The sequence below is a fragment of the Talaromyces rugulosus genome, chromosome II (assembly GCF_013368755.1).
Source record: "Talaromyces rugulosus chromosome II, complete sequence".
In the NCBI taxonomy this organism is placed as follows: domain Eukaryota; kingdom Fungi; phylum Ascomycota; class Eurotiomycetes; order Eurotiales; family Trichocomaceae; genus Talaromyces; species Talaromyces rugulosus.
The window spans coordinates 35,023-55,720 of NC_049562.1; the positions used below are offsets into that span (position 1 = coordinate 35,023).

Sequence of the window (20,698 nt, forward strand, 5' to 3'; positions counted from 1 at the left end):
TTTGGCCTAGCGAGAGTGTTGGACACGACGATGGCGTTAGAAGCCATGCTGGATGTTCTAGAAAAGCTCAGCCGAGATGGTGGGAGAGATAGCTTAAGGTTGAAAGCGCTGTTATTAGGCCCATTCTCTATCTTGGTTGTTCCTCTGACTTCTCTCGCGCCCTCTCTCCGTTCTTCGTTCAACCGCAATGGTACCCTCTACGGTCTTGGTCTCTCATAAGAGTGAGGCGGAAACAACGTATGAAGTGGTATGCCTGGCACCCTCACTCTCTTGTTTCCTTTCTGATCTGGTATAGTCGTGGGACGGGCCCGATGATGTTGCTAACCCGCTCAATTGGAGCTCTGCAAGAAAATGGCAAAACGTGGTCCTGGTGAGTATCCAGGCAACGCTGTCACCCATGGCGTCGGTCATGCTGGCCGTGACCAGCACCGCGGTCACGGCGGATTTCCACCAGACGGACTTGTATACACCGAGTCTGCCGACTGCGCTCTTTGTGCTGGGGTTCGGGCTGGGGCCATTGTTCCTGGCGCCGCTGTCCGAACTGTATGGGCGACGCATAATTTACCTGTCGTGTTTCACCGCGTTCACGGTGAGCAACATCCTGTGCGCGGTGGCGCCAAATATGGCCGCGCTGGTCGTTTTCCGCCTAGTGTGCGGCATGGCAGGATCGGCCGGCCCGAGCATCGGTGGCGGCACGATCCGGGACATGTTTACGCCCGAGACACGTGGCCGCGCCCAGTCTGTTTACAGTTTCGGCCCCACCGGCGGCTCTGCGCTGGGCGGCATCATCGGCTCATTTATCCTGGCCGGCACCGGCAACTGGCGCTGGGTGCTGTGGGTGATGGCCATCGCGTCGGGTATCACCAGCGTCGTCTCGTTTTTCTTCCTGTACGAGACCTACCCGCCCTATCTCCTGCGGAAGAAAGCGCGCCATCTTCGCGCCTCCACCGGCAATGACGCCCATCACAGCTCCTACGACAGCCCGCTGGGCCACCGCCAGCTGCTTGCCCGCACCTTGACGCGAGCCATGCATATGCTTATCACTGCGCCCGCCTGCACTGCCATGAGTGTTTACATGGCTCTGTATGTATTTATTTAATTTTTTTTTTTTTCTATTTTTTTTTTTTTTTCGTCTTATCTCTTACATCATAATGCCGGGAACTTGTGAGACAGAATGACGCTGACCTACTCGACAGCATTTACGGAATTTTGTATCTTCACATGGTCACACTCCCGCTACTATATTCGTCCAAACCTGTGTATGGCCTCCCTTCGTATGAATGGCCGGCTGCCTTGACCGGGCTGTCCTATCTGGGCGTTGGAGTCGGCTCATTTGGGGGCGTTTTAGTCTGCGCGCTGTGTCTGAACCGCACGTACATGATGATGAAGGAACGCGCGGTGAGGAAGGGACTGCCCACCGAGACCAAGTATCCTCAGTTCCGCATTCCGTTGATGCAAGTGGGAGCATGTATTGTGCCGTTGGGCCTGTTCATCTTCGCCTTTACTGCGCGCACCTATGTGCACTGGATAGCGCCACTAATCGGCGCCGCGGTATTCTCGGCCGGCATGCTAATAACGTATGTCTGTGTCACAACGTATCTGGTCGACTCCTTTGATCAGTACGCGGCCAGTGCCCTAGCCGCCATGACCCTGGTCCGGAGCATCATGGGCTGTATCTTTAGCTTGATTGGGTTTCGCCTGTATGAGTCTCTGGGTTACCGATGGGGCACGCTTATGTTGGCTCTTCTCTGCGTGTTGGCGATGCCCCTGCCAGCTCTTTTCTATTTTATTGGGCCGCGATTTCTCCGTCTCGGAGGCTATTGAATGGGTTTCGCCCTTTGTCGTTTATATAGATGTAGTACCAAGGTGGACACAAGAGGGATTACAAAGCGCTAAATTTGCCGATACGATAGTGCTGGCGTCATTTTATCTCACACCGTATCTAAATTGCTTTATAGTGTCGGAGATGTGAGACTATCCTGAACTGGGGGAGGGGTGCAAGCTTATCAGCCCAATCCAGGCTATCACTTACTGGATAGTCCAATCAAAAACAACTATACAAGGATAATAATATTGGGTACATGACATTACGCAGGTTGCAGCTGAACGGGTTTCAACCGAAATTTAGAGGCTAGGTGTCTGAATTGACGGAAAAAACTAGTTGATTTTTAATACTTCTAATATTCACTCAGCTTTTAGCATTTATATACTTTGTACACATGCATGTATATATTTAATATATGGCCTCTTTCAACCTAAGTATTTATTAGGGTCGGTTTTAGGAATAATTAGGGATAGGTGGAATGATTTTTCATGGTTAGATTAGAGGGTAAAATAAGGTCATATGTGAAGCACAAGTTAGACATATTTTGTCCAAGGCCTATACAAGAAAAAACCGAGTAGGTGTTGGAATTTTTTCACTGCCTTCGGACGCCAAGCCACTACTATTTAGTCAACACCGGCCGACCTAGGCCAGCTGTACGGCCGACATTATTCCGCCCTCTTGTAAAGACGGGTGGTGGGGCGTGTGCTTTGTTAGGCGTCACGTCTGGTAATCTCGCTTAGATCTACATGTGGCCCTTGTAGCACTTCTTGCAGGTGTAACCTAACCGCCTTATGGCACAAATCTTCGCCTGTGGGATCATGGATGCCTAGATTAGCGGGATTGATACGGACACCCTCTAACCCAAACCATCGTAGGTGTCCATTCCGAGTACAACTCAAATTTGGTCACTGATAAAACGATTAACCCCCAGTAATACAGTCAGCAATCAAGCTTGCTTACTCCGATTAAGCTAGTCCTGTATTCCCAATCTTCAGCAGTCCAAAACAGTCTGCTTATCACCCTCCTGCGAAGAAGTCTCCGAAAATATCCCGGGAAGGTATACGCTGCCTCATTTCTTGTCGAGACAGAGGAGAAAGGCGGATGGGGAGAGAGGGTAGGATATTTGATCTTGATTATCGTACAGTTATAAATAGATATGCCGGTAATGTGGTCTTGTATCAAACCTATTTAGGCAATCAACCGTTCTAGTATTGGTATATCAAACACTGTCGTTTTCTTCAGTTCCAGAGGCTATAGACACTCAATTCCAGTCATGGCATCCCAAGCAAAGAGGCTCTCTCCACGAGGCTTGAAGGATTCTCTCCCGGTGGTAAATTTTCTGCCTGCTGTTTAGATGGTGGGAAGGTGCTGACAAGGGAACCAAAAAAATTGACAGACTGACGAAGTTGCTCGATCGGTCCAAGAAGGACGGGATGCATTTCAACGGGCATTGAAGACTCCTATCCCACTTATTCAAAATTCCTCGCATCCGGGACTGCTGGTCATGGTTGGTCCCTGCAGTATCCACGATACTGCAGCCGGAATGGAGTACGCCCAGCGATTGGCAGCGGCGGCAAAGAAGTATCGCGGCGAGCTCTTGATCGCCATGCGAGTGTACATTGAAAAACCACGAACTACGGTAGGTTGGAAGGGGCTGGTGCATGACCCTGACCTGGTGCAGGGAGAGGAGTCGGACTTGACCCGCGGACTGTCGGTTTCTCGAGAAATCATGCTGCGCGTGGCTGAGCTGGGTTTGCCCATCGTCACCGAGGTGTTGAGCCCATTCGTTCTGCCCTTCATCCAGGACCTGCTCTCGTGCGGCATCATCGGCGCGCGCACGACCGAGAGCCAGACACACCGCGAGATTGCGAGCGATGCACCCATGCCGGTGGGCTTCAAGAATGGCACGAATGGTACAGTGAGTGTAGCTTTAGATGCAATCCAAGCCGCCGCGCAGCCGCATTCCTTTTTGTCGGTGGATGACGACGGTCACTTGATCGATCATTTCAGTGCTGGCAATCCAGATACGTTCGTCGTGCTGCGAGGCGGCAGCGATGGGCCCAACTACAGCGCTCAGCACATCCGCCAGGCAGAGTTGGCCATGGCCAACGCTCGCCAGCCGGTGCGTCTGGTCGTCGATTGCAGCCATGGCAACTCGATGAAAGATTACCGCCGCCAGCCCGAGGTTGCTGCCAACGTGGCAAATCAGATCTCTGCGGGCGCTGCCATCGCAGGCGTCATGCTAGAAAGCAATATCAACCCTGGTAAGCTCCCCCCTTCCCTCCCTTCCCTTCCACCAACCTTCTCCGTTCAGTCTCGGCTGATGGCTGCTCGATTTCCTCATAGGCCGCCAAAATATCTCCCCCGACGGGCTCTGTGGCCTCCAGTATGGAGTCAGTGTAACAGATGGCTGTATCAGTTGGGAGGAGACGGAGCGCGTGCTAGAAGGTCTAGCAGCCTCGGTGCGCGCTCGGCAGACGGTGCCGCTGACTCCTGCTATCTCCGTCCCACTCTCATCCATGCAGAAGACTCTCGAAAAGCTGCAGCCCAGTGTTTCTGTTGTTGAGCTTTCGGGGTGAGAGGGTCGAATCTCCGGTGGAGGAATATGGGCGGTGCTTGTGAGATTTTTAGAATACATTTTGATCTTCAACAGCTAAATGGAGCGTGCGTACATTTCGGGGGGGTTTTTCTTTTTTCCATCTTCTTTATTTTGCTTTGTTTTGTTGTTTTTATAAACCTAGTAGATAGAACTGTGTAATATTTTTGTGTTTCAACTTATAGACCCGAGTAGATATAGTTGAAAAAGTCATGTTTTTATTACTTTTGGTAATACGAGATATCATTTTGAAGATTTTATTTCTAGACGAAAATAAAGAAGGATAGCTGGGAAAAGCTTTTATTTGATAGAAAATGATGTTGACGTTTGAAAGTACATATGTAATATTGGAAAATGTGTTTACCCTAAAGGGCTAACTCTGGTAAATATATTGATATATCAATACCACTCCAGATGTGTCATCTATCAATTGATATGTCGTAAACCTATATGACGTTGCTATAATGTTGCTGGATGATATCCGTGTTCGTGTAATTTCCCCTATTGAGGTGAAATTGGCAGAACGAAAAAGTATGTGGATAGTCTTAGTAGGAACGAACTCCTGTGTAGTATGTACGTATAATTGCAGCAAATAGGCTATCTATAATTGGTAAATTGAAAAAAAAAAGTGATGTGTCTAGAAATAGAGGATAATGCAGCGAATAAAGAGAAACATCCCGGGATCCAACTACACCCCCGAGTCAATCTCCGGCACCAGGTCGACGCCCTTGTAATCGGTCCACTCACGACAAGTCTGGTAGATCTCTTGTGGAATGTCTAAACTGCGAATCTTTTCGGGATGTTCCTGGTAATAGTCAGTATTGACATGATCGGATAAAGGGATACAAAGAAAGCAAAAAGGTCACTAACCATGATATTGACATAAAGCCCTGCGGTAACGTGCCAGGCGAGATGGCAGTGCAGAGGCCACACACCAGGGTTGTCCGTCACAAAGTCCATCACCATGTAACCCGGTCCCTTGACTGGATCCCCGGGTCGAAGGATAAAGGTATCGCGTCGCAACGGGTTTTTCAAGTTGGCAACCCCATCCCATTCACCCACCCCCTCGGCGACAACCCAAAAATTGTGCCCGTGCAGATGCATCGGGTGCTGGCTGCGGTTGGTGAAGCTGTAGTTGTACAAGATTATGCGCACCGAGCTGTTGCTACCAAAGTTATACACCAGCCAGTCAGGATCCGGGTAGGATGTATTCCCCGCCTTGGCCAGAAGGAGCAGTGGGTGTCTGTTCTTCCGTTAGCTAGAATGAACCGGTATACACCATGTATCCTGTGAAGGGTGGACTTGCTCGTAATTCGCGCGGAAGGTCTGGTTATTGACGTACCACAACCGGTTTCCGGTCGCGTTAGCCAAGAATCGTATCTCCATCTCCTGCGTCACCGCCGGGGTGGATGGCGGATTCGTGGGATAGAGAGGAGTGGTTAGGTTGAGTGGCATCTAATCAAAAACCCAGTCAATCTACATACACAAATGGGGTGCAGAGAGAGAGAAATGGAGACTAACGTCACCACAGTTCGTGTCATCATAAGGCGCTGCAGTGGTGTTAGGCAGCTTGGTGATGTCGGCATGCTCGTAGTAGATGGCGGCTTTCGCGCTGCCCTGATAGCTCACCGCGCAGATTTCACTGACATCAGAGCGCATCCAGACAGCACTGGTAGATTCACCGTCCGCAGTGATAAGCACATCAGACCGTTGCCCGATTCCAATCGTCAAGACGTCCGTCTCGTACGGCACAATCGGCACAAAGTCATTGGCAATTACCTTCAGGCGCATGCCATCGATTCGGAACCGCTGCACTCCCTGGCTGCCGACATTCATGACCCGGAGCCGGTAAGTCTTCCCCTTGGTGAGGTGGAACTGCGAGTAAGTCGAGTTGGACGAGCACGTCAGGTGGTTCAGGGTGATGTTGGCATTGTTGCAGTCGTACGGCATGCGGCCATTGATCAAGTTGTTGTCCGAGAAGGCCTGCGTCGTGGGTGCTGGCAACCCGACCACACTCTTGACGACTGAAATATAGTCGGCATGATACCAGTCGGACAAAAAGACGGGGCCTAGATCGACGTCGTATTTTGCATGCTGCGGTCCGTATACAATTAGTGGGCCGAAGATGCCGGCCGAGTATTGAGAACTGTAATGAGAATGCCAGAAGCTGGAGCCATACGCATCCGCCTGAAATCGGTAGGTAAACGATGAACCGGGGGCGATCGGACACTGGACGGTCGAGGGCACGCCGTCCATCCACTGGGTGTTATTCATGCGGAGGCCATGCCAGTGGAGGGTAGTTCCTTCTTCAGGGCCGACGATGTTATTCACCACCGTGACTTCAATCATATCCCCCCAGTTGGCTTCAATGGTCGGGCCGGGGAACTGGTTGTTGACCAGGATTACCGGGCGTTCGACGCCATCCGGGGCAAGTGTCCCTCGAGCCACAGAGAAGTTATAGTGACGAACCACCCCGGTGTTGGGGATATCGTTTGGGTCAACAACATCGGCGGGCTTGTCATGCCAGGGGTTGATTGCCGATCCCTGCGAGGTGGTTCACGATGATTAGTCCTTGCACCCTAGCCGGATGGGATGGAACAGACCGGATTTTCAAGGTACAGGGGAAGCGTGAGAGCATGGAGCGTGCCAAGACTGCTTAGATGCCCAGCCGCATGCACGATTAGGGCTGTTGTAGCTAGGAGCTTTCGCAGAAGTGCCATGTTTGCATTTAGTAATCAGGACATTCCCTTCAGTGATGGCCATCTGGGCTACCTTCCGTCACGGGGAATAAATACAAAATGCCTTCTCGAGAGCAAGTCGCCTTGCTGGTCTGTGCAGCCGCCCTGGTAATTGCTGATATTAGGTAACGCCTCCTAGTACATGTAATCGTGCACACTATTGCCCAGCCGTGGAGATGTTCTAGAAGATTATTCCTGGCGGCCCCAGCCCCATCTCGATTTCCAAATGTGGAAACTCAACGATTAGGGTTAGGCTGGGGCGGTTCTTCCCTACCCACCGCGGCATCTGACACAATGTAGCCTAGGCTCCTTGGATATCCGCAATATCCAGCTTGGTTGGCAAAGCTTATCTATCATCCGGCGATATTGTCTATTTACCTGGCGCAAAAAAAGCGCCGGTGAGATTATAGTTGTGTCTGAGGCTCGCAGTAGCCACTCGCCGTCCTTACCCCTCCATGATTTCCTCCCCCCTTAGGTCTACATTTTCGTACGGCTATCGAGCCTGTCTACTCTTGCCCGGCACCCACTTTCTCGCCTCGTATTGATTATAGAAACTCTTTTCGCTACTAAGATGACATCGAACAACTTAGCCCGCTGCTGCACACTCGGATCTCTCCACGAGGGAGTGGCCAAGGGGGAGATTAAGGACATCGGCAATAGTAAGTATTCCCCATTCAGAGGTGTGCCCACCGCCTACTAAACATGCACCCGTTTAGTCTCAACCTACTTTTCCTACCCACCCGACAAGTCAACCGAGAATGCAATTCTCATTCTCTCGGATGTCATCGGCCACCGCTTCATCAACACCCAACTCATTGCGGATCAGTTTGCTGCCGCGGGATACTTTGTTGTGCTGCCAGACCTGTTTTATGGCGACACAGTCCCACTGAACCGGCCCGAGGGCTTCAATGTCATGGACTGGGTGAAGAACCACTTCCCTGAACAGACGGACCCAATCATCGAGAGTGTCTTGACAGAAATGCGTGAGAATTTGGGCTGTAAGCGCATTGGTGGTGTGGGCTACTGCTTCGGCGGAAAGTATGTCTGCCGCTTCTTGAAGCCTGGCAAGCTCGACGCTGGCTACACTGCCCATCCGACCATGGTCGATGCAGACGAGTTGAGCGGAATTGAAGGCCCCCTCAGCATTTCGGCGGCTGGTAAGTCAACTTCTAGTCTTCTTGGTACCTGCCTCTTCTCAGAATGGAAGCTCACATGCTCTCTCTCTCTCACTCTCCAGTCCGTGACCATGTCTTCAGCACCGCCAAGCGCCACGAGAGCGAAGAGATTCTGGACAAAAAGGAGGTACCCTGGCAGATCAACTTGTTCCCTGATGTCGAGCACGGTTTCTCGGTCCGATGCGATGTGACCAAACCCCGCCAGAAGTACGCTAAGGAACAGGCGTTCGCCCAGGCCGTAGCTTGGTTCGATGAATATGTCAAAAAGCATTGAAAAAAAGTAGCACACGGCCCTTCTATGACAAGGTAGTAGATTTTACAATCGGCAAAAAGACTTGGCCGAAGTCTTTGTTACGCAGCCAATGACATCAATTCGATCGAGTTATTTACTGTACTTTGTCGCATAAAGTGAACAACTCACTCTCACGCATACGAAATCCCTTTTTTAAGATCTTAAGAAATAAAATATATAATTATTGCTTAACGTGTACCTGATAAGCCTCAGATCAAGATTTCTATTTCATAACAGTCAAATTATCCATCTATTGGCACTTAGAAGTTATGGACATGAAAGGTAGGGGTTGAAAACAAAAAGAGGGGGGGCATGAAATGCCGCCCGGACAATGATGAAATCGCGAGCGGTTGCCACCTCGGCCGTGCTGCGGTATAAATAGAATGGAAACCCTCGCTCTTTCTCTCTCTAATGTGACACATTCTCTTAATGTTTTTCCGAGCTCATCTCCTAGCGCTTCACCTATCTCAATTATGAAAACCGCCTGGCAGCGTCTGATTCGCTTTGTAGCAACAGACGGTCGCCTCCTATATGGTGAACCCGTTCTGCCTCATCCTAATTTTGACTTGGGAGAGACGGTGGAGGAGACAAAACTGCAGGCGTACGTGATTGTGGGGGAGGATCTCTACGATACTTCGGGGGCCACTACAGTCACGGACGAAGTGGTGACCGTAAAGGAGCTTTTGGGGCCGTTGACTCCAAAGAGTGTCCCAATCCTGAGATGCATTGGGCTGAATTATTTGACGCACAGTGAGAAATGAACCTCGTCCGGCAATTTCCTAATTTTTTTTTTTGGTCTGCTCGGCTAACGAATTAAATGTATCCAGTCAAGGAGACTGGTGGGGGCATTCCTTCGTACCCAACTCTGTTCATTAAACCACCCAACGCTGTTCACGACCACGGTCAAAATGTGGTAATCCCCAAGATTGCGCAAGATGAGCAAGCGGATTACGAAGGAGAGCTGGTATGGAACCCAAAAAGCACTGTAGTCAAGCAATCGGCAGCTGATCCAGTCTCGGGTAAAGTGCGTGGTCCTTGGAAAGGAGGCCAAAGACGTTGCTGAGCAGGATGCTCTCGATTACGTGGCCGGTTATACAGTAGGAAACGATGTCTCAGCTCGCAAGATCCAGTTGGATCCAAAACTAGCTGGTCCTAAGCCCCAGGCCTGTTTTGCCAAAGGATTCGATACATTCGCACCTCTGGGCCCAGCCCTAATAGGAACGAGCATCATATCTGATCCATCTACTTTGACGTTGCAGACACGCATTGATGGTGAACTGCGCCAGCAGGGCGATTTGAATGATTTGGCCTTCTCAATCCCCTATTTGATCCACTATTTGTCGTCCGGGACTACGCTAGAGAAGGGCAGCGTTATAATGACAGGGACCCCTGGAGGTGAATTTCCTTCCTTCCAACCAAGATTAGTGAATTGCTAATTTATGGCAACTTCAGGTGTGGGATGGTTCTTCAAGCCTCCAAAGCCTTTGGTATGTGGGACGAAAATGGAGATTTCAGTCCCAAACATCGGAACCTTGCGGAATGGGATTCAGCACGCCGAGTAAACTAGATAAAACCCACTGCAAATTCCACCCCTCCCGATAGCTTCCTTTCGTTATACTTGCACGTGGTAAGCGGGGTCTCTATCGGTAGGGCCGTAATATGATCCATGCACCCTATCTATTGTCTGTAACGTGTTGTAAGCGAAATCGAATGGCCTAGTCATCAAGTGCCCGAGAGAGAAAAAACGCTAATGAGATTACGACGAAATATTCGCCTACTGGCCGAGACTGGAATATTCCAGCCAGGTCATTCCTTTTATCAAAGCTAGAAAAAATCGCCGGCATTAGCCAGTCCCACGTAAGCTCCCCAAATTCCTAGTATGCTTTAATTAATACCCCACAATCCACGAAGTGTACAGATAAGATATAATTGTTAGATTTCCTACAATTGCTAGCCATGTCTGTCATATACAACTTGCCTTTGTTTTTCCCACACCACTTGTCTGAAATCTGATTACCATCCACAATGGTAGAAAACAAGAAGGGTCTAGACTCGCATGTGGATGAGAAAGCCCTCGCAGTGCGAGCTGTGGATAGTGGTTCTACCACTGCTGAGGCCCAGTTGGCCGAAAAAAAGTTGATGTGGAAAATTGATTGTCTGATCCTGCCTATTTTATTTATTTTTTACTTCTTGGCATATCTGGATCGCATCAACATCGGCAATGCCCGCATTGAGGGCATGAACGAAGAGCTCCATTTGGATGTTGACAATCGATACAATGTGGCGCTCTTTGTAAGGTGCTTGCATGGGAAGAAACCACAGAACTACAGCTAATTCATGCACCAGCTGTTCTATGTGCTGTACATCCCTCTGGAGATCCCAAGCAATGTCTGGCTGAAACATGCCCGTCCCTCCCTTTATCTACCAGGTCTTATGTTCTGCTGGGGTATGTACTCTCAAAAATAACAAATTCATGGCCTTTTATTTTGTGGTGTGCAGTACTAAAACCAAAAGGAAAAACAGGAGTTATCACCATGTGCACCGGTTTCGTTCACACCTACCAAGCCTTCTATGGACTTCGTGTCCTGTTGGGTCTATTCGAAGCTGGCCTCGTTCCTGGCGTCATCTATGTATCCTCGATGTACTACCGACGGTTTGAATACCAAAAGCGTCTGAGTGTTATGTTTGTAGCCACCTCCATGGGAGGAGCTATTGGCGGAGTATGCTCCTCGAACGATCTCGTTTGTTTTTTGTCCTCGACTAACGTGGGATGAAATCAAGCTGCTAGCCTACGGTATCGCCAACCTCAGCGGAGATTATGGCTTCCTAGGATGGAGATGGTTTGTTGTCATTCAACTGGCCGTTTTGATCCTGTTCGTGACGTGCTAACCTTAAATAGGATCTTCATTATTGAGGGTGCGATAACAGCGTTTATTGCTACGTTGGCCCCCTTTATCATGGTCGATTGGCCGGAGCAATGCCGCTTTTTCAACGCAGCCGAGCGAGATCTCATCCGGGCGAGGCTCGTTGATGATGGAGGAGAGTGTCGCATGGATACGCTCAACCGCGATTCACTGCGTCGTATTCTCCTGGATGGTAATATTTACCTCGGGTATGTGTGTGAGAGTGTACTTAGACATGGTATACGTAGGCCTTCGCTCACTAACTGTTTTCTCTCTCTCCTAGATCACTGACTTACATGGGCCTAACGACAAGTGGGTTGGCTATGTCTTTCTTTTTGCCCACCGTCCTAAAAGAATACGGATGGACGTCCACAGAGGCACAGGTGCACACTATCCCCATCTATGCATTCACCCTTGGCTTAACCCTGGTCATGTCATGGGCGTCAGACTGGCTGCAGCATCGGTACGGATTTCTCATGCTCTGCTCTCTGATGGCCACCGTGGGTTACGGCATGCTGTTGAACGTGCAAAGCCTGGGCCGCGGTGCTCGATACGCCGCCTGTTTTCTTATTGCCGGAGGAGGCATCTGCTCCGGCCCCCTGGCTATCGGGTTTCTCTCCAACAATCTGGCCGGCCACTGGAAGCGCGCGGTGGGATCTGCCTTGCAGGTCAGCGCCGCGGGCTTTGCCGGCATCATCGGATCTGTGATGTTCTTAGAAGATGAGGCGCCTATATACCATACCGGGTTTAGTACGGGAATGGGCATGGTGTGGGTGTCGGGCGTGGCGGCCACGCTTATGGCGATTAACGTCTGGAGGGAGAATCGCATACGTGATCGGGGAGGGAGAGATAGTAGGCTGAGCCTGCCGGAGGAAGTCCTGAACAATTTAGGCGATGATCATCCTCATTTCCGATTCACTTTATAGAAAATCCCAAATACACACTCGTGGATCGTAGTATATAACTATTTACTAAACAAAATCTACCGTGCCCTAGCAACACATTTCCAAGCCATTAATGTCGATCACACTTCACATGACTTGGGCGAGTCTTGCCCTTTCCGGTAATTACTTATATTTCAAATTAAAAGCGTATTTAAGCTTTATAAAAGTTTATTTTTATTTTTATTAATATATAAAAATCCACGTAAAGCGGGTGGTGTCTGGAAGGATTATTTATATATAAGGATGTTGGAAGGAGTAGGAGTCTACTTGGTATCACAACAATATAAAATAAGACAAGCAATATAGATTAAAATCATTTCGATCTCCTATCTTTTAAAATAAAGCTTGAAGTTTATAAATATTATATAATTGTGGGTTGACTTAGCAATAAGTCAAATGTGCACGTATCAAACGAATGAACGCGTTCGTGGTATTGTTATGGGGGTACCCAAGTTATTATAGTAAAACATATATGATTGTATATAGTATCTGAATTCAATACAACACATTCCTATAACCCCTATTCCATGCGAGGTCACGTGCGGCCGTTGGCCGGTGCGCCGAAGCGCGGGATCTCGATTGCTTCAGTAAACCAACAACAATCTTACTTTATATTAGATTATATTTTATGAGTATAAAGGGTAATTGCTGTCGAACTGGACGAAGCAGGTTAGATTTGAGGCTCTAGAACGCATGACACAGATTTGCTTGATGGGAAATGACTGAATTGACTGTGTGTAAGGATAAGTACAGGATTTATGTGTAGTTCGCTAATAAAAACTGTACTCTTTTTTTGACCTACAGAATCGATAATGACAATGAGAAGTTTGGTAACCCTATGCCTTAAGAGGATATTATAGTAACTGTAAAATTGAGCTAGATATTCTTAAATTCAAATTATCTTAAACGAGATAAGGATACTGATGGTCGTACAGACAAAAGTTCTACTATATAATCAGGCACCCCTTTTCTAAATGGCTCGAAGCCAGCATTCCCAGACGGGCCCATCCTGGAGCCATAGCGGTTACGTTAGCACCATTCTAAAACTGGAAAACAGAATCGCAATTTTCGACTGTGACGATACTTTTTGCGGTATCAATGATGATGATCCTAGAGATAGTTTAGGATATACACCGCGACCTGTAGTACAGGTCAACCAAACCACGTAACCGGCCCCTGCATATATCCCACAGCTGTGCATATCATTGCCAAGCCACCGCATGGTTATTCTAAGTATTACCGGCGGCCGTATTCCTCCAACACTATTTATAGAAGTATTTGTATAAAAGGCTCATGACTCTGTCGTGTGGCAGGCTCCTGCAGAGATGACATCACCACGTGGATGTCACATATAAGTATCTGTATATCAACCACCAATCTTATCGTTGCTTACTAAGGGTAAAATCAACCTTACCCTTGTCAAAAATGGTGCACACAATTGATCATAAAAAGTATCTATGATGTTTATACTTATATTAACATGTGATCAAGTTAACAAGGACTTGTCTATATAAGCTGATGAAAAGTCATGTAAATAAGAATCAGATGCTTGAACAGAATTATCAATTTGAACCTATATTTTTCATGCCCAATTTATTCCAATAAGCATGGTTAGTAAGCATGAACTGAAATCCCGAAGCTTGACACTTTGTAAGACCACCCTGCACCATATATAATAAGACACACCCACCAGATGGCTTTATAATTGATGGCCTCACTAACCAGCTTGCAGGCTCTCAGGGGCGACAAATCAGTGTATCGGCCTCAATGCAGCTTCTCAAGTTATAACCCAAATACCAAAAATACAAAGTATTTCCATAGAAATTGTTGGTTATTTAATCTGCCTCATATCACGTAATATAAACAAATCATATGGTTGGGCTAGCTAGTAGCCGAGCGAAGCGAGGCCATTCAGCTTGTTCAAATTTATCGAAACAACTACACAATTTAGTTTGCTTCACATAAGAGCTGGGGGAAGCTGACGCAGACCAAGTCTCTTCGGCCGTAGTACTACGGATCTCGGTACGTCGCGTGTAAATGCTTCCCAAAGCTAAAAACGATCTTCAATTAGCGCTATGGGGTCTTTTTTCTTTCTTTTTTCCATGCGCTTATTTGTTTCTTTTATGTTTCTGTGTTAGTTTGGCGCTGCATAGATACTAAAGTGGTTTAACACTTGACCCCCATGAAAGCTGACCCGTTATCCCGCAACATTCGGCGCTTATCCCGCAACATTTAAACCTCCAAAGCTTCATATAGTCTATAATTAGGAATGGAGTCCCCTAAGTTTAGGTATCCTCTCACAGGTTAGATCCTCTTTTTAAATTTTGGCTGGATATAGTCTAAAAATAGGGAGCTGAACCTAAATATAGAGATATCTCTCCCTAACTGTAGATTTTTATATTTACATATAGACTTTATCTTGTTTAGTAGGTTTCAACATCCTCATACAGTCGTTCCAGAGTCCAGACACCAATCACCCCACTCGCTTTACAAGCTAATATATATCAATTTGATCACTAGCATATGGACTTAGCACTTCATTATATGTATAAGTCTTTATAAGACTGCCTACTCACTAGTTGGCTTCTTCTTCATAATTACAACCACATTACCATGAGAATCACTTATCCATCCCAGTAGGATGGTACAAAGATGTAATACTACAATGCTACTACTAGTATTATATACACATTTTGGTCAGGCTTGCAGCCAGCCTTAAAGAGAGTCAACAACTAGCCCGACTAGCCCAGTGAACCCCGATCGAACCCGATCACTCAGCGTGTCTGTATCCACAGGATTAATGCCATACATCTCATCCTTCACGGCTTTGACTCCAATTTCAAGTTTCTGCTGGGAGGATTTGGTGCTTAGAGGGATTTCGTGAAGTCCTTGCGGCGTGGCTAGATAGATAGAATCTTGGCAACGATAGCAACTCCAATCTTCTTCATGGAGGCTATAGTGAAACCATACTCGGAATAGCGACTCCCAAACTTTCTTATCCTGGTTTGGCAGCATCGCGTAAAACTCAGTCCGATTTCTGAGGATTCTCTCTGTGTGGGGCCCAAGAACTTCATCCTTATATCCCCAGTCTCGGAGAAAGTATATTATTTTCTGAAGAATTTCAATCGGTAGGTTGTCTTGATTGTGTAGCAAAATTCCAGTCGGATTCAGTGGGCCAGAGAACGACCAAAGACCAAGTTCATACAGCGATTCCCTGAGGGCAGTCTCTGGTAAAGTTCGACAGTTTGCCAATGTCTTGATGGCCGCAGATCTTATGTATTTGTCTTTGCTCTCCAACTGAGGTATCAATACCTGTATAGCAAAGTCCGGCAATACGGTCTGGCGTTTAAATACTTCACAGGCACGCGCATGTACCGAATGATCCGTTTCGACCTGAAGAAATGGTAGTAACTCTTTTAGTATCTCACCACTTAAGTCTTTTTGCGTCGATAACACGGCAAGAGCACCCATCTGCCTGCTCCTGTTTTTGCCTTTCACTTCCATTATTAGAGACGATATAATGTCTTCTCCTAGCGGTGATAGCCTAGAAAAGCATCTAACCAATTGGTGTTCGATAGAGCTACTGAGGCAATAGAATAGCGTCTTCCTTAGCCTTGTTGTTGAGAAGTCCTGTCTACTCCAGATTGATATCACTATTCCCCTGACAATCATGTTTTCGTCCTCTATTGCATCGTCCAGAGCATCCAAGACATGCACGGGCAGATTATGCTGCATTTCCAGCGAACTCGCTGCACTTATTCTCACACTGTCATCTTTGTCCCGTAGCAGTTTGAGCAAGGACTCCAAAGCCTCCGGTTGATCAGTAGTGAGGCCTAGCGCCTTAGCTACTTCACATCTCACAACCGAATCGTCTTCAGCTTGCAAAGCCAGCAACTTAGATAAAACATCGTTTTCGTTTGAAAGTTGGCCTAAGAGACTCCAGATAGCGCAGCGCTTTTCACTGGCACTCCCAATTTCTAATAAGGCAAAAATCTTAGATAGAATTTCCTCCGATAGCGAGGATTGTCGTGATATGACTTCCGCAGGGTTATTTAGGGTTCCAGCGCGACCCCAATTTGCAAACTCTCCAATCATTGAAAGAAGAATGCTATCTGATAATTTTATCTTGCGCGGTAATTTTTTCAATATTGAAATCCGCATTTCAACGTTTAAATCCTTGGAATCCAGAAGCTCGTCAGTCTTTGTTGGCCATTTATCGTAGTGTCGAGCAAAAACGGAAGCAATAGATTCTTCGGTCCTGAGTTGAGACAAAGAGCCTTCAAGGTAACAATTCATTACCCATTGCAGGAGGCTTGAAGAGACTTGGGCACGATGCAGTAATGCTTGCAAAACTCCCATCTTCTGCTTTGGAGTTCCGTTTACTAAAGCGTCTTGTAGGATATTCTCTGGGAATTCCATCTCGTAAGCTAACGAGCTCGAAACTAGCCGAGGTAGCATGCTCTCCATCCGAGCTTTGATCTTTTCCAGGGCGAGCTCGCTATCCGGAACTGCAATCTCACTGAAACATTGCATGAGGATCCGTATATGCGCTGGACCAAGTAGATCCCTAGGTTCTCCGTCCAGGACACTCATAAAGTCAACCAATTTCTGTGAGTTCTTCGACATGCATAGCAACCCTGAAACGAATCGCCACAGGATCTTGTATCTCCCGCTGTACTTCCAGCGCTGTAAAAATTCTTCAGAAGAGCGTTCATCTAATTCTGCTGATTCCAATGACACGCAGGCAAGCTTTTTATTATTTATCCAGCACCGCACAAAATAATTTGCCGCGAAGAATTCTTGAAACGTCGAGTGCATAAAATAAAAGGTCTGTGTCTGGTGCGGTCCTACATCACCCGCTGTACGAAAGAAAGAGTGTCTCATTATCGTAGAGTTGGATTCTTCATCCCTCCCGGGGAGGTTGTCATAGAGGCATTGCAGCTGAGCGGTCGAGAAAAAGATGATAGAATTGTAGAGACCGTTGAATGCAATCTCTTCTATCAACTCCATGGAGGTCTTCATATGTTTCTTAATTTGCATCCTACTATGACAATTGTCAGCATCGAGCTGACTGAGCTTCCCGAGTTGAACCATGTCGCGCCTCCAAAGCTTCAGCTCGATAGCTTGGTATAGCGCCGTCATTGTGTTCACACTCTCTGAAGACAGCCCGTTTCCCCAGGTATAACACAAGGCGTCCAGAAGAATAGGAATTCGATATAGGCCCTGTATCAGCCAATGGTCGTCAATGAAACCGTTGATTTGATCCATTTGAGAAGCAGAGATTTCCCCTTGATTCCCAGATTGGGACAGATATTGTTGTACTTGATCGGCGTGAAATCCAACTGTCTCCAATTCAAGATCAAGATTCCCGAATGTTGATGGGTTGACTGCAAACGGCCTCGAGGTAATGATCATGTTTTCGCAACCTCGTAAAAACCCAAACATCTTCCTCAGCTTCTTCTCCTTCTCGGTGCTCACATCCCGGGCGATTTCATCAAAACCGTCCAGAAGATAGAGAGTGCGGGAATCTGATTGTGCAAATAGTATTTTCTTCAATGCACCATGTAGAAGCTTTTGCTCCGGCTGAAATGCAAAAAACTTTTGCTCAAGAAAATCCTCCAAGCTGGATTGGTGTTGCAGTTCCCGTAAGGGTATCCAAATTATGCGGTCAAAGTCCCAGGGTAGCTGGCCATGGACAAAATCATGAATAATCTTCTTGCACAAAGTAGTTTTCCCAACCCCCGGATAGCCCCGAATAAGAATTCGTTTTGGCCTGCCAGTGCGGTTGTCTCGTAGGCTTCGTTCTTGAAATAATTCATGTAGCTGGATGTCCTTTACATTATCTGTCGCGGAGACCCCCAGCCGCTGTCTGTGGGATATGCTAAAGCCTTCCGGGGATTTCTTGGGGAGCACTACGCTCTCTATTACACTGAGATTGATATAGCAACTTCCCATGTCCAGCGTACTACCTGATAGTCTCTGTATCATCAAACGGTCTTCTTCCATGTAGTATGCGAGAACTCTAGCATCAGCATAAAATTCATGTGCCTCATAACAGGTTTTCCAGGTGTCTTCAAACAGTTTCTCAGGGGGGTGATCTTGTTTGAGCTGTTGAAAAGGATGTCGTAGCTTTAATATGATTTTTTCTTTTTTCCTAAACCGTAATGGGGACCTTTGTCGGTGTTTTGAGTCTTGTATTGTCCATTCCGGGTGGTTGAAAGTGTTTGAAATGAGGTCGATCCACCCCTGGACACGTATGTCGTTGGCCCTATTGTTTTGTAGTGACTTCTGCAAAAATGTTGCTTCAACGAACCTGACCACATGGTTTTTCATATCCTCATTTCCATTTATCCAAGACTGCTCTAGCTGGCAATACAGCCCGCACCAGAATTGCCACTTGTCTCCAAATCTAGAGCTTTGAGCGAGTATATCCTCTAGAATTACGAATGCCTTGGCCGCCGCGTCAGGCGATTGCTCCCCGGCAACCAGAAAGGGCCCGGTAAAATGAAGGACATCATACCAGACTCGTGTCTTATTAGATTTTTCCATGTCTTCCAAAAAGGCGATTCGAAGCTTTTTGGCACTGTCCTGAATGTCTATGATAGACTCCAATACGTTGCTGAATAGCTTAACCATCTCAAAAAAATCCGGTGCAGCTTGTACAAACTTGTCTGGGTCCATATTCGGGACGGCGCTCAAAATTTTCGCCGTAGTAGAAAGGACGGCACCACTAGTTCTCCAGAATACATCCCATGGCCCTAGATTGTCGGGCACACCCCGTAACGCTTGATATGCGAAACTGGCTACCTGCGCTAGACGTGGTTCGTCGTGCTTTCTCAGATCGCGCAACTGTTCACAAAGTGGTTGGTGAACGGAGTCGTGATCAAGCCCAGAGACCTTGAGGTCCCCTGCTATCTCGAGCAGTGCTCCCAGAATGAAGACATAGTGATATTGGGCATGGAGATCTGGTTGCTGGACGGCCCGTTTTAGCCGGTTCGACAGAGCCACAAGGGGTGCGACCAGAAAGCCGCCAGGTGCCCGGCCTTGGTGACGGCGGAGGCCGTAGTTGTAGACGGGCAGGAGATCGCGATGGAGGATATTTCCTTCCGAGGATTTGTTGATGATCTTATTCAAGAACACTGTCATTAGATCTTTGTACTGCTCCTTGTCAACAACCCCCAGTTCCGATAGCCGGGATGCCTCTATATAGTAACTGGGTTGTGGGTGATCGCAAAACCGCTGGACCATCCGTGCTACCAGTGTTTTCAACGCTTTCTTCTCATTTTCGTCTCGTTTTGGGTCTTGAATCCGCCGAATAAGGTCGTCGATGTCAGCTGGCCGACAAGGGTGCAGCGACACCATTATAAACAGCTGAATTTGTGACGTGACGCTTAAAATATAAAACAAAAAAAAATAAAACTCGACTACGGAGGGAGAGGAAGGACTCAGGAGGGGCTTTCTATAATTAGTTTCCGTCGCAGTGCTGTGTAACAAACCGCGAGTACTAGACTACAATAGGTTAGCTTTATCTGGAGAAATATCCAAAGCGCCAAGAAGGCGGAGAAGGCGAACAAGCTCGAGGGGCTTTCCTTTCAGTACACCAAGGAAGAGAAGAAGCGGCTGATGTTGAAAACCGACATCATCGTGCTGGACTATGTGTCCGGAGCCTATTTGTTAGCCTACATGGACCGCGAAAACATTGGCAATGCCGGGGCATGTCAGCGACCGCCTGGTTCGTCTTCCCCTGTAGCGTAGGGGAGATCCATGCCATTCTGTATACGCCAGAGTGAGACCCCTAACCTTCTCTGGTTTTCGGGAATCGCCTGGATCCCTTCATGATGACGCTCGGCCACCGCGCTATCCAAGCGAAGACAAGTGGATACTGAAATCGACCTTCAATGTGCCGTTATGCTTGGCTGAGCCGGGGTATGAGTATAATCCTACGTCTGTTCGGAACACCGCCTCGGCATCGTTGCTTGCATAGCAAATCGCGCCTGCACAAGTTCGCGTTTCATGAACAAGTAGATAACTACGAAGATCGAAAGTCATTCATTCAAACAGATTCGGCATGCATGACTCATAGCGGACCTTTCAGCTAGTGTCACTGCCCTACCCAAAATCTACTAGGACGGGCTAGACTGGGATGTGCGCTCGTAAATAATAGGTTGATGTATCTTCGTGTGCGCGTTGTCGCAGCGTTTCATTACCGCCCAACGGGTGGTTGG

The 20,698-nt window shown here is 47.7% G+C and overlaps 6 protein-coding genes across 6 annotated transcripts; 5 read left to right on the top strand and 1 right to left on the bottom strand.

The window, feature by feature from the left end:
• Positions 1-187: 187 nt before the first annotated feature.
• TRUGW13939_02475 (uncharacterized protein) lies at positions 188-1,824 on the top strand (the record flags this gene model as incomplete). The annotated part of the gene is made up of 3 exons (XM_035485669.1): positions 188-247; positions 296-1,083; positions 1,197-1,824. The coding sequence occupies 3 exons, from the start codon at positions 188-190 to the stop codon at positions 1,822-1,824; spliced, it is 1,476 nt and encodes a 491-aa protein (XP_035341562.1).
• A 1,274-nt stretch (positions 1,825-3,098) lies between these two features.
• TRUGW13939_02476 (uncharacterized protein) lies at positions 3,099-4,404 on the top strand (the record flags this gene model as incomplete). The annotated part of the gene is made up of 3 exons (XM_035485670.1): positions 3,099-3,155; positions 3,222-4,089; positions 4,172-4,404. The coding sequence occupies 3 exons, from the start codon at positions 3,099-3,101 to the stop codon at positions 4,402-4,404; spliced, it is 1,158 nt and encodes a 385-aa protein (XP_035341563.1).
• A 3,326-nt stretch (positions 4,405-7,730) lies between these two features.
• On the top strand, positions 7,731-8,608 carry TRUGW13939_02478 (uncharacterized protein; the record flags this gene model as incomplete). The annotated part of the gene is made up of 3 exons (XM_035485671.1): positions 7,731-7,818; positions 7,876-8,316; positions 8,397-8,608. The coding sequence occupies 3 exons, from the start codon at positions 7,731-7,733 to the stop codon at positions 8,606-8,608; spliced, it is 741 nt and encodes a 246-aa protein (XP_035341564.1).
• Positions 8,609-9,099: 491 nt separating this feature from the next.
• TRUGW13939_02479 (uncharacterized protein) lies at positions 9,100-10,188 on the top strand (the record flags this gene model as incomplete). The annotated part of the gene is made up of 4 exons (XM_035485672.1): positions 9,100-9,376; positions 9,454-9,590; positions 9,652-10,021; positions 10,079-10,188. 4 exons carry the CDS (start codon positions 9,100-9,102, stop codon positions 10,186-10,188), a joined length of 894 nt encoding a protein of 297 aa, XP_035341565.1.
• A 463-nt stretch (positions 10,189-10,651) lies between these two features.
• TRUGW13939_02480 (uncharacterized protein) lies at positions 10,652-12,455 on the top strand (the record flags this gene model as incomplete). The annotated part of the gene is made up of 6 exons (XM_035485673.1): positions 10,652-10,918; positions 10,973-11,072; positions 11,150-11,346; positions 11,408-11,466; positions 11,526-11,738; positions 11,813-12,455. 6 exons carry the CDS (start codon positions 10,652-10,654, stop codon positions 12,453-12,455), a joined length of 1,479 nt encoding a protein of 492 aa, XP_035341566.1.
• Positions 12,456-15,188: 2,733 nt separating this feature from the next.
• TRUGW13939_02481 (uncharacterized protein) lies at positions 15,189-19,835 on the bottom strand (the record flags this gene model as incomplete). Its single annotated transcript, XM_035485674.1, has 1 exon — positions 15,189-19,835. One exon carries the CDS (start codon positions 19,833-19,835, stop codon positions 15,189-15,191), a length of 4,647 nt encoding a protein of 1,548 aa, XP_035341567.1.
• Positions 19,836-20,698: the final 863 nt, after the last annotated feature.